The sequence below is a fragment of the Aotus nancymaae genome, unplaced genomic scaffold (assembly GCF_030222135.1).
Source record: "Aotus nancymaae isolate 86718 unplaced genomic scaffold, 86718_ANA_hifiasm-v0.15.2.pri h1tg000076l, whole genome shotgun sequence".
NCBI classification, from domain to species: Eukaryota; Metazoa; Chordata; class Mammalia; order Primates; family Aotidae; genus Aotus; species Aotus nancymaae.
The window spans coordinates 10,512,190-10,526,300 of NW_026988491.1; the positions used below are offsets into that span (position 1 = coordinate 10,512,190).

General features: G+C 40.2%; 1 protein-coding gene across 29 annotated transcripts in view; it reads right to left on the reverse strand.

The window, feature by feature from the left end:
* RBFOX2 (RNA binding fox-1 homolog 2) overlaps positions 1-14,111 on the reverse strand; it is a 290,265-nt gene that overhangs the window by 142,152 nt on the left and 134,002 nt on the right. Inside the window, exon 1 of one of the 29 annotated variants that reach the window (XM_064367977.1) lies at positions 13,729-13,933. The exons of the other annotated variants lie outside the window; for them this stretch is intronic. Coding sequence (XP_064224047.1) covers positions 13,729-13,743 — 15 coding nt within the window. The 5' untranslated portion in view covers positions 13,744-13,933. Of the gene's footprint in view, positions 1-13,728; positions 13,934-14,111 lie in introns of those variants that run through there. 29 annotated transcript variants of the gene reach the window in all.

Sequence of the window (14,111 nt, forward strand, 5' to 3'; positions counted from 1 at the left end):
TGTATTTTTAGTAGAGACGGGGTTTCACCATGTTGACCAGGATGGTCTCGATCTCTTGACCTCATGATCCACCCGCCTCGGCCTCCCAAAGTGCTGGGATTACAGGCTTGAGCCACCGCGCCCGGCCTTCAAAACTCCTTTTTTAACAGTGCTTCCCTCAATTTCTTTCTTTCCCCTCATACTTTAAGCAGCAAGAAGGAACCAGAAGGCATCTGCAATGTTTTGCTTAGAATTTTACTTAGCTAGATCTCGCAGTTCATTAAGCACACTTTCTGGTTCCCATTAAGTACAAATGACAGTGTTGCTAAACTTTCTGCCACTACATAACAAGGATTCCCTTTCTTCCAGTTTATCTCCTGTAAGCCCTCGCGACAATCACCTCAAAATCCCATATTTTACAATGTGTTCAAGGTACTCTAATCTTATACTAACATTCTCCTCAAAAGTCCACTGCCCTGTTTCAAAGTCACTCCCACATTTTAGATTTGCACTAAAAAGCACCCCCACTATTGGTACAAAATCTGTAGTGTTCTCTCTCTCTCTCTCTCTGATACAGGGTCTAGCTCCTCTTGCTCAGGCTGGAGTGCAGCGGCATGATCTCAGCTCATTGAAGCTTAGACCTCCCAGACTCAGGTGATCCACCCACCTCAGCCTCCCAAGTAGCTGGACTATAGGCACGCAGCACCTCACCTGGCTAATTTTTGTATTTTTAGTAGAGATGGGGTTTTGCTATGTTGCCCAGGCTGGTCTCAAACTCCTGGGCTCAAGCCATCCACCTGCCTCAACCTCCCAAAGTGCTGGAATTACAGATGTGAGCCACCACACCCGGCCTAGTTATCTATTTCTATGAAACAATTCATTTTCAATCATAGTAGCTTAAAACAACATTTATTAGCTCAGTTTATGTGGATCAGAAATCCAACTGGGTAAGCTAAGTACTTCTGGTTCAGGGTCTCTCACAAGGCTGCAGTCAAGGTGTTGGCTGGGGCTGCAGTCATTAAGGCTTGACTATAGAAGATCTAGCACCAAACTCACTCACCTGGCTGTTGGCAGGCCACTAGCTATTAAGCCTGAACATCACTGGCTCATGGGCCTTCCCACAGGGCTACTTAACAGTGTAGGGGCTCTGAGAGAAAGGTAGAGAGGGTAAGTACCCAAGATAAAAGCCACAATCTCTTTGTAACCAAATCTTGGAAGTGACATCTCACCACCTTTTCCATACTCTATGCATTCAAAGTGAGTCACTAGGTCCAGCCTATAAGGGGAAGAGAATACACAAGGGCATGAATATCAGGAGGTGGGGATCACTAAGGACCATCTTAGATGTAATCACAAACTAGCTGAATGAATTACAACACATTGGTTAAGAGCACCGACTCTGAAGCAAGACTGAGCATTTTAATCTTCCTTCCTCATTGTAAGATGAAACAAGACAATAGTAATGAAAGCACCTGACCCAGTGCCTCACATCATAGGAGGCACTCAGGAATTTGTTTTCTTATCCCTTCCAATCCCAACTGTCTTTAACAATAGAAAATTTCTCCAGTTTGAATATTATCTGCAAACATCCAATATTAGAGCAACTTGTTGAGCAAAATGCAAAAATGATTGATTTTCAATGAATCCAGTAAACTTATTTTTAATAACCTTAACAAAATAAAACAATAAATAAAAATAAATATCTAAAAAATACTGAAATATAGCAGAGGAGAACATAGACACAGTAACAACTGATCTTCCCAAACACGTGCTCTGAGTCCCCACCCCCACCTGGCCTTTGGCATCTACTATACTGTTCAGTGAGACTTTCAGTCCCATCTTGCCAAAAAAAAAAATAATGCTTTTTACCTAATTGGCAATTTCAAGCATTGTACAAGAAGCAGAATAAATAAATCATTAAGAATATTTTTATTTAGATGTCAATTTATATGAGAAATAATACTTAACAATTCTACAGGGAAATAATCATGCCCATTTTACAGATGAGACCACAAGAGCATAAAGATCATGTGTCTAGTCACATAGTAGGTTAATGACTAGGCCAGGGACAGAAATGTAACTAGCATATGATGTGAAACACAATGAAACCACAGTCAGTTTTCTGATTTTCATGGATACAAGAATCTTGCTAAAACTAAAACCCTTAAAGGGTTCATCTCACATTCAGGAAAAATAATGTGACAGTTATTTTAGAAAATGAAAGCGAGGTCTTGATTTATTTAACCCCTGAATTAATGGTCTATATTTAAATGAGCAAGTAAAACATCATACAAGTTAATACGCAATTAAGACAGTACAGAGCTTACAGATTTGAGTTAAGTAAAACCCAAACCCAGCATTTTAGATGAACACTTTGCTACACACAGTTCATTATACTTAGAATATCCAATTAACTTTTCAACCGATATCAGTGGAATGTCTATTCTATGCTGGCCTTCAATTACAAGTAACATATGTTCTCTTATTTAATAATAGTGAAGGATGCTAAAAAGAAAAAAGTTGTGAAGAAGAGCACGAAGCTCTCCTATTAAGAAAAAGGTATTAATTCTAAACAGGAATGCAACGCTTTTAACTAGATTACAACTTTTAAAAGCAATATAGTCAGGTGCTGCTTAATGCCAGGAATACATCCTGTGAAATGTGTGGTAGGTGATTTCATAGTTGTGAGAACATTACAGAGTGTACTTACACATAAACTTAGATGGCCCAGCCTACTACACACCTAGGCTATATGGTATGGATGACCTATTGCTCTTAGGCTACAAACATGTACAGCATGTGACTACTGAATACTGTGGGCAATCATAACACAATAGTATTTATGTATCTAAACACAGAAAAGGGACAGTCAAAATACAATTGTTATTTATACACTCTTATGGGACCACCATAAGATTGAACCTCATTGACAGATGGGTTCAACTGCATTGATGAACGATGTGGTTCATAGTTAACTGAAGTATCTTTATGCAGTACATGACTGTACAGATTTCCAGAACCAAGAAGGGGAAAGGGGAGTTAGTGGAGTAAGACAACTCCTAAAATATATTTTTGCTGTTGTTGGGGAAAGAACCAGAGGATATATCTTGGGTGTTTAATCCTCCCTCTCCCCCTTGTCAATATTTGTGCTTTGACCACGCTGATTTTCTACTTCTCCAAATGAACAATTTAAAATCTACAATGTATATTTACTTACTTGGTTCCAAATTAGTCCTTAATTTATACATTTTACAACAACAAAATTCCATATTCTGGTTTGAAACATGACCAAAAAGAGATAGCTTTTTAACATTAAATGTCCTACTAAAACAAATAGTAAATGCAGCTTTCCTAAATAACTGAAGCTTACCATCTTCTAGCATTCATGCATAAGACTTTCCTCTCTAACTACTTAAAATTTTTATCCTCACTGTCAAACTCTGACCTCGAGGCACTTGTACCTCATACCTGAATCTATATTATTAACAATGAATCCATTATATTAACAATAGTGACTATTCTCTATGCTTTTTCTGATCCCATCTCCTGCTCTTCCTTGCCCTCCCACACCCTGGAAGTCATGAGCTATTCTCAGCAAACTCCTCCAAATACTCGCCCTCTCCTGTGTGATAGTCTCTTTACTCTTTTGCTCTCAAGAAAACCTGACTGCCCCTGAGAATAGCGCTGCATCTACAGTAAAAGCTTTTCTCTTATTCATCACATACCTCAGCAGGAGCAAACATCTGCCTTGTTCCCCATTATCATATAGTGTTGGACCTTCCAGGCATCCTCTTCCTTCCTTCCCAATACGGTTTCCAAACCACTTCTCTTCCCTCCAGGCAAACTGCACCTATCACCTGCTGACCTCCTCTTAGAATAAGGCTCCCTGATTTCATTTCCATTGTTAGTCTTATCACTCTGATAACTTTGACAGTCACAAAGATTCAACATTTTGGCCTTTATTTGAAGTCTTTAGCACCAACTATATTTTTCTACCACTTCACCTAAGCCATTCACCTAGCATCATATTCTAATACAATCATCACCTACAAAAATTTTAAGTATTCTTATTATCACACCATCAAGCGTTTGCTTACAACAGTAGTTTGACCCCTGTGGCAATTCTTACCAGCCTCCTTAAGATCTCTAGTTTCCAAGCTGATCCTACCACTTTTCCACTTTTATTCCTTCTTATGTTCTACTGCCCTTCTAAGCCAGTTTAGATCCTATGGCCCCATACAATACAGAGTCTCTCCAAAAAATCCTCCCCAAAAAATCTTCATTTCCTTGCCCTCTTTTCCCTTAGTCTAACTCATTTGGTAGCTCCAACTATGTACTTATTCCTCTCCTGCATCTAAATAACAGAAGATTGCTGAATAAAAATCACACAACTGACTTGCTACCAGATGTCAAATTTATGATCTTAAGCCTACTTCATCTCTGTAGTAAATTTATCCTCCATTTTTTGAGATTACTAGTTCATACCTTGCTTGACTCCTCAAATCTGCAATATAGTAGTCATGTGTCACTTAACAGGAATATGTTCTAAGAAATGCATCACTGAACAATTTCATTGTGTGAGAACATCAAAGTGTGCTTACACAAACCTAGATGGTATAGTCTACTACATACCTGGGCTATACAATATAGCCCATTGCTTTAGGATATTGTCTTAGTCCATTTAATGTTGCTATAAAGGAATACCTGAGGCTGTGTAATTTATAAAGAAAAGAGGTTTATTTAGCTCACAGTTCTGCGGGTTGTGCAAGAAGTGTGACACTGGCACCTGCATCTGGTGAGGGCCTCTGGCTGCTTCCACTCAAGGCAGAAAGGGAAGGGGGAGCCAACGTTTGCAGAGAGCACAAGGTGAGAGAGAAAGCAAGAGAATGGGGTAGGGGAGGGGGCAGCTGCCAGGCTCTTAAACAGCCAGCTCTTGCAGGAACTAATAGTGTAAGAACTCACCCACCACCTCCCAGGAGGGGATTAATCTATCCATGAGAGATCCACCTCCATGACCCAAACATTATTTCTTCCACTCAACTTTGATCTTTGCCAGTGACATAAAACATGTCTTACACCTATCCTTTAAAAATCCTTTGAAGCTGGGCATGGTGGCATGCACCTGTAGTCCCAGCTACTTGAGAGGCTGAGGCAGGAGGATCGCTTGAGGCCAGCAGTTCAAGTCTACAGTGCACTGTGATCACACCTGTAAATAGACTGCACTCTAGCCTGGGCAACACAACAATACCCCATCTCTTAAAAAACTCTTTTTAATAAATAAAAACAAATTTTAAAAAACCCTTCTTTGAACCTATATTATGTTAATTATCTCAATATCTTCAGCTGCCAATTAACAAGTCAATCCATTCCAACTGGCTTTTTGTTCCTATCATTCCAATAGTTCTTACCAAATTTACCAACGACCAACATCCTACCAAAGCCAACGACCAATTATTTAGTTTTAAATTATCAAAATTCAGCAGAACTTTTCTAGAATCTGTGATGTCACACACTTACCCCACCAAATTATTTTCAATATTCTTCAGACTTCTACTAAAATAACTCCAGGCTATGATATTAGCTCCATTTTCTAGTTACATTTCTTCCCCAGGCTTTAAATATACACTAATGAATCTCAACCTTACACACCCAACTCACATCTCTCTTCTGAGCTCCAGATTCCTATCAAATGACCACTGAATTCTACTTGGCCTAAAAGACATCTCAAACGTGTCCAAATGTAACAAGCCCAAACCATAATTTTTTTTTTGGCTTTTTTCTGTACAGTTCTAAGGAAATAATTGCACCCCTGCCGGCCCCTAATTCCTCAAGCAAACCCCAGGGATCCTTGGTAGTCCTATCAAGTTGCCCTCTAAGCCATCACCTCTTGCTTAGATTATAGCAATAGCATCCAGACCTCCCTTACCACTATTCCTAAAGCAAGTCACTGCCCTGCTTTAAACCTCCCAATACCTTCCTATTTTCACTGGAACAAGATTCAAATCTCCATCATAAGGAGTGATCTGGCCTTTACCTTCCCTCCAGCCTTATCTTCCTACATTCTTTTTGCTCTCTGCAATCAACCACACCACCCTTCCACCTTCCTTCTTTCTGCCCTTTGAATAAATCAAACTCATTCTCATCTAAGAACTCTGTCTTTGCTACTGCTTCTGCTCATAATGCTTTCCTTCCACATCCTGACAAGATTGTGCTTCTTATTCAAGCCTCTTTCTTTTTCTTTTTCTTTTTTTTTGAGTCTCGCTCTGTCGCCCAGGCTGGAGTGCAGTGGTGCGATCTCGGCTCACCACAACCTCTGCCTCCCAGGTTCAAGCAATTCTCCTGCCTCAGCCTCCCAGGTAGCTGGGATTACAGGCGTCCGCGACCATGTCCGGCTAATTTTCGTATTTTTAGTAGAGATGGGTTTTATCATCTTAGCCAGGCTGGTCTCAAACTCCTAACTTCAGGTGATCCACCTGCCTCGACCTCCCAAAGTGCTAGGATTACAGGCATGAATCATCGCACCTGGCTTTTTTCATCTTAGCTAAAACATTCAGGGTCATATTACCTTGTCTTGTCCACGGCACTTAGTCCTGAAACTACCTTGTTTGCTCTCTCCCCAGTTAAAAAATACAAACTGTTTACGGGAAAGGACTTTGCCTTCATTGTTCTTGCCCCACTCCTTGGGAAATCATCAACCTAATAATATACAAATGTGATCACACCTGATCCTGCTTAAAATCCATCAGTGGTTCCTTACTGGAACAAATAAGCAAAAAATATATATATTAAACTCTGGATAATCTGGCCTCTATTCTTTTTAATTCTCATCTACCACTATTTCACTCATCCCATGCATACAAGAATTACATATGGTTCACCACAAATATATACTGTTTCACCAATCTATTCATTTTTGGAAAGTCAATGACCCTTTCTACCCCTTACTCACTATACTTACCTATCTCTGCCTCTGTAAAGATGTCTTTAAACTCCTGTCAGTTCTTCTGCTTTGCCTGCTATTAAATAGGAAAGTGCTCCCTACTCCTGAAGTCAACTCCATCTTCTCAAAGCATAAGAGTAATTATCCCTCCTCTTCTTTTCAATTTGTTCAACTAACTTTTAAACATGATCAAATGTCTCTTATTTAAAATGAAACAAAGCTTCTTATCCCACATCCCTTCCAGCTGCCCTCTACATTCCTTCAGAGGCAAACTTTTCCAATTGTCTATACTCATTATTTCTATATTTATTTCCTTGACTCCCCAATGAACTCCTCAACTGGCTCTACTCATTTGCCCTCATCATTCCACCAAAATACCCTTGTTAAAGTCACCAATGACCTCCATATTGCTAAACCGAAGGACATTTTTCATTTTTTTTTGCCACAATCTCTTACCTTGATTTCCTAAGGTCCTGGTTTTCCTCCTTAAGAATAAGGTCTCTAAAACCTAGTTTCCTGCTTCCTTTGAAAATTTTGGCTGGGCACAGTGGCTAAGGCCTGTAATCCCAGCACTTTGAGAGGCCAAGGCGGGCAGATCTCTTCAGGTCAGGAATTCAACACCAGCCTGGCCAACATGGTGAAACCCCCCCATCTCTATTAAAAATACAAAACTTAGGCAGGTCATGGTGGCAGGCACCTGTAATCCCAGCTACTCAGGAGACTGAGGCAGGAGAATCGCTTGAACCCGGGAGTCAAAGGTTGCAGTGAGCCAAGATAATGCCACCGTGCTGCAGCCTAAGCAACAAGAGCAAGACTGTCTCAAGAAGAAAAGGAGGGGAGGCAAGAGGGGAGGGAAGGCAAGAGGGGAGGGGAAGGGGGGAGGGGAAGGGATGGGAGGCAAGGGGGGAAGGGATGGGAGGCAAGAGGAGAGGGGAGGGGAGACAAGAGGAGAGGCAGGAGGGCGGATGGGAGGAGAGGCGGGAGGGGAGGCAAGAGGGGAGGGGAGGGGAGGAGAAGGGAGGGGAGGGGAGGGGAGGGAAGGGGAGGAGAAGGGAGGGGAGGAGAAGGGAGGGGAGGGGAGGGGAGGGAAGGGGAGGAGAAGGGAGGGGAGGGGAGGGAAAGGAAAATTCATTTTTCTCCAGGCATTAACTTCTCTCCTGGCTCTACATCCTTCCTAGACCATTATCATTTTAAGCCATTATGAGACCTGCCAAGGGCATGCAGATTTCTCAGAATAGAGGAAACCCTCTACCTTTTCTTCTATTTCCAGACCTAGGTGGTCATGTAAACAATATTTCCTCTTGAACGTCTCAAAGTTACCCAAAGTACCAAATCCAAAACCAAACCCATGATCCCTTTCATCTTCCCTCCTACAAAAAACACCTGGTCCTCTTCCAAATTATAACATCCTGTCAATTTCCCCTTCTGAATCTCTTATACAGTTCCGCTTCCCTCTAGCCCATTCTATCATGACATTCCCTGTCACTGAGACTCTTACAGACAATCACCTAACTTCTCTCTGCACTTTTACTCTCCTCTAATCTGTGTAGGTATCTTCTTAAAAAACAAATCTAATTATAAATGTTACTTCACCCTACTCCCAATCCTACTTACAATCTTTTAATGGCTTTTCACGGTCAAATACCTATCACAGTATCTGATCTTAAATGTTAACTGAACTGAGCCATTGTCTACATTTTGTGGTAACTCAATTTACTATTAAGTCTAGTTCTCTAATTGTGTAGACGAATTAGAGTGGCAAAATAGTGATTAAAAAGCACTAAATGACTAACATGAAACCTGAATAATAAGGCATTGTTATTACCTTATTTTTGCTTCACACAAATGAATTTCCAGGAAACTCTCACAGATTATCTCAATAATCTCTTGGTCCCATTTTAAAGATTAGGAAACAAGCTCAGATACACTGACAAATGGCACAACCAAAACCCAAAACTGTATCTTTTGACTTATAGTCTGTGATTTCCAAGTTTTATGATAAAGCCATAAGTTACTACTTCATTTCTAAAATGACTGATATGTATTTTTCTAAGATATTCCATGAATGTTCCTAAGAATATATCTTTTTCATAACCTGAAAAATCAAGGTATACACAATTAAGTAATTGTCTCAAGTAACTAAGGGTGATGAAAAGAGAATTCAGGTTTCCTTATTTTCATTTCTCTAGTCTAGCCTTGTGCCATACTTAACAGTAGTACAGGTAGTGCCCCCTCATCTGTGGGAAATATGTTCCAAGACCCCCAAGCAGATGCCTGAAACTTTGGGTAGTACTGAATTCTATATATACTATGTTTTTTCCTATACATCTACACTATACATATGATAAAGTTTAATTTGCAAATTAGGCATAGTAAGAGATTAGTGGTAACTAATAATAAAATTGAATAATTATACTACAATAAAAGTTACACAAATGTGGTTTCTTTCTCTCTCTCAAAATATCATAACACTTTTGGACTGTGATTAACCTTGGGTAACTAGACCTACAGAAAATGAAGCCATGGATATGGGGGATTACTATACTGACAAACTGGAAACCAATGAACAAATAGAAGGTTAATTGTAGTACGGCAAGTTTTAGGGATGGACAAACCACAATTCAAATTCTAACTCTGACAATTGTAAATTGTATGACTTTAGCAAGTTACTGAAATATCTGCTTTCTCATCTGTAGAATGAAGATAATAGCTAACTTCCAGGTGCACTGAGGACTAAATGAAATGTTTAAAAAAAGAAAAACAAAAACAAAAACAACAGCTTCTCCCAAAAGAAGACAGTGTAAAATGAAATATAAGCCATCGTCTTTTATGTTTGTTTGTTTGTTTGTTTGTTTTTTGAGATGGAATTTTGCTCTTGCTGCCCAGGCTGGAGTGCAATGGTGGAATCTTGGCTCACTGCAACCTCTGCCTCCCAGGTTCAAGAGCGTCTTCTGCTTCAAGAGTAGCTGGGATTACAGGCCTGCGCCACCACATCCAGCTAATTTTGTATTTTTAGTAGAGATGGGGTTTCTCCATGCTTGTCAGGCTAGTTTCAAACTCCCGACCTCAGGTGATCCACCCACCTCAACCTCCCAAAGTGCTGGGATTATAGGCATGAGCCACCGTGCCCGGCCTAAGAGTCATAGTTTTTAAAAGATGAGATTGAGTTTCCAGGTCTACCATTTACTGCTTGTCATGTACTTCTCATGGTCGCTTTCCTCACTTGACAACAGAAATAATGATATTTAGTCCTTAACAATGTCGTGAGGATGAACTAACACATAAAAGCACCTTCTTAATTGAATAGCATACAAAAATCATTACTACCTGTGTACACACATTCTCTACCATGGTGCTATAAATTTGTTAAGGGCACATTATGTCTTTAACCTTTAATCATCTTTGTATTTGCAACAGCTGGCTCTACCCGTTATGGGCATTCATTTAATGTTGGCTGAACTGATTTATTAAGAAGACAGAATTGATCTATGACAAAACAACAGTTCAAAATAAAATCCAGAAGTTAATCCATACAGAGTATGAGTAAGAGAGTGCTTGGTGCCTGTCCAGCTAATACGGCTCAGACAGGGAGAACACATCCTGTCTTCTGGTAATTTAAGTTAAGTGGTCTATAATTATGTTTATTGGATATAAATTATATAATCATTAAACAAGTAAGTTCCCTCAATAAAGGAATCATATCTGTCTGTCTGTCTGTCTCTTTCTCTCCCTGTTTTTGATGATGATGATGAGAGATGGAGAATAAATGACATAATGAATGCTTACTGGTACCGTACACCTCAAAAAAAAAAAAAAAAGTTTACAACAAACAATGGGGATTTTCTCCATCAGGAGGCAACCTTAACAAGGGCTCCCAAGCCATGAGTACTTAACATACGAATTAAGAGGGAAAATATTTTAGAGAAAACTAGTTTGTGTTTATAAAAGTTCTCCCTATATGAATTCAAAGATACCCTCAACATGATAGAAAAAACACTTTGGGGTGGTGAGTAGTCGGCCTATGCAAATGTTCGAAGCAAAAAGTTGGCTTGTACTAGTTATTTACTGAGTAACTATTGTGTGCCACCTCATTATGTTAAGTATGTTTCATAGATTATCTTAAGTCTTTACAAAAATCCTGAGTGCAACTATTTTCCCTATAATGACAAGTGAAACTAAGGTTCAGCAAGGTTAAGTAACTTGTTAACAGTCATACATTTGGAAATGGCAGAGGTGGGATTTAGACCTAGTCAAGTTTCTGAAACCTGTATTCTCTTCACCACCTCATGCAGCCGACTGACATTACCTAATTCACTAAAAAAGAGGATGACTCAACAAGAAAGCGGGGAGAAAATCTGCCAAAGAAGCATAGAGAGAGGTAGCATTCTATCTCAGAGTTCTAGACACACAGGAGCAAATTAATGAGCTGCATCTAACTACACAAATGAAAATCCCTGGATAAGTTATAACTCTTACTCTTCAATTCTACAGGTTCTAAAAATGTCCATCTGCATCAATTCAGAGGTACTGACAACTGAACATAGTTCAGTAATTTTTCTAGAATACTCAGAAAGAATGCCTCTGATCCATTACTGGTACCAAACCAAACATGCAATGAAAGTGATATATGTATGTATGACAGTTTTCTCTGTTTACCTGGACCTAAACATCCTTGCAGAACTGGGCATCTTTCAGGCACATCTACTGCTACATAAAATTTCACTTCACAGAATTTCAGAATCAGAAAAGGTTCAGTTCAATTATCTTATGGATGTGGAAACTGACTCTCAGAACAGTTAAATGACTGCCGAAAGTCACATGGCTTGGTACTGGCTAAACCTACACTAAAACTCCCATCTCTTATTTCTAGTCCACAGCAGCTCCTCTGTGCCTCCCACTAAATGCTTGACCACCTAGGTTTTCTTCTACGTATCTGGGTATTATTCAGCTATAGCTCCTTCTGCACATCCTCAATGAAGTAAACAAAGGTGTGGGGCACTGGGCTAGATGATACAATTAATAAGAGAGAGAGCTGACCTGCTTTTTGCCCTCTAGGCAGTGCTATCCAAACCTTCAGGTGTCATGGCACACACAGGAAATACCATTTATAGCACAAAGTGATAAACAAATTAGGGTGCACATGATCAAAGTGACCAGGGGACTCCCGAGCCCAGCTGGCTGCTCCAAGGGTTGTGGGGTATAGTAATCTTGGCATATTTTTATCTCAATCTGGCATGTGGCAATGGTAGGGAAGCTCTGTTCTGGGGTTAGTAAGTAAAAAGAATTGAGATAAATACACAAATAACTGTAACAAGAGCACAAAGGAAATAACTAAGGAGACTGTCACTGTCTGCTTTCATCAAACATAAGTGAGTGAAAATGAGATTAATTCAACTGGCTTCCTTTCATAACTCCTCTTCCAAACAAATAAAAAGACAGAACGGTTCATCGTTTGGGTCAACAAAGCTGATCAATCCCAACCACAAGGCTGCAAAGAGCCTGCACAAATGACTAGTTTACAGGGAGGCAAAAACTATTAATTCACACTATTAAATCACATTAGTGTGTCAGAAAAGTTCTGAGCTCTTACAAATACTACAAAAAAAAATCAATAGAGGAGAGAAAATAATATTTCAAGGTCATATTCAAACATGAAGGGAGAAGCAGGAGAAGCAGGAAAAGCAGCCCCTCCCAACACACACACACACACACACACACACATATACATATACATATACATCTTCTGTGAACAAGTTCCATCGCAGCAAACTCAGTTAAAATTTCCCTTCTGATATTTATAAATTTAGCCTGCGTTAGCCAAGTAGGTTCCTGCAATTCCAGACATCTGGGCTGAAGGGCAAAGGGCAAAGGGAAACTTTCAAAAAGCTGACTAGTAGACAACGGCATCACGTCTAGTAAGCTCCCTTAGCAACACACAACAGCTGTTTGCTCAAGAGACATACTGCCATCTTTGTAACGAACTATAAGATGTTCTTGTCTTAACAACTAAAAATTGCAGGCAAGGGCAGGGGGGTGGATTCTGTATTATTTCCCCTGACATTCCTCTAAAAGTTATCACATTTCATAATTTACAAACTTCTCCAGTCCCAGGAACTTTTCCTCCATCCTAAACTACAATGCTACAATTAACGGTAAATTACAATAATAGAAGCTTCTACATTCCTGGTAAATATAAAATGTTTTATAACATCTGATTATTAATTACTATTCTAACTGCTCTAGACTTGATTTCTAACTATGGGCAAGTCACTCTTTGTGACTTAATTACTTTCCTCATACAATTTTAATAACAGTAGTGAGTGACCTACTTCACAAGAATGTTGTGAAATAAAAATTATTAGATAAAAACTTATGAAAGCTTATTCCTAATTAATAATCATGCCACCTACTGGCTCTCAATATGTAAAGACATGGCTTATCAAGGTCAGTACCCCCAAAACAAAACACAAGTTGATCCTGACCCACCAAGAAGACTGCAGTTCCTGAAGCAACCAGCTCACTTCACCTGCCCCACTTGCCTTCTCCAAACCCACCATGCCCAGGGGATGGTACTGTGCAGGGAGTTCAGCCCTTGCGCCTAAGTCTGAGAAGATAAACAACATAGGGGGAGGGAAAAAAACAATGTCAGAAATCACTGCTAGGTTTTAAAAACCTAACACCTTGGAACAGAAGGGGATGTGGCAGTCTGTGTTCTGTGGGGAGGCCATTTGTGCAAGAGCAGAACCTCGCAGCTTTCCACTCCTTATATGTGCAAGTGCAAACCCTCACCCACAGCACTCTGTACTCACCCAGAGGTACATCATGTCAGATCGGGCTGCTCAAACTCAGCGGTCAGTTGATCCTGGACTGCAAAAAGGCACTTCAGTGAACCGTAGGAAAGAAGATGCCAGAACTGGGGCGGGGGGGGCGGGGGAGCAAGGGTTCAAGGTGGGGAGAAACCCCCCAAAATCACTTGAGTTAAAAAATCCTTAAAAAAAGACTGGTCTCCTCCCCCCTCCTCTCCAACTGACTGTTCTGTTGTTCTCTCTCCTCCCCTCTCACCCTCCCTCCGTCCCTCCCTCTCCCTTCCTCTCTCTCTCTCTCTCTCTCTCTCTCTCTCTCTCTCTCTCCCTCTCTCTCTCTCTGGGAGTTCCCAGTCCTGAGTTTCTGAACTAGAGTGTACATCACGCTC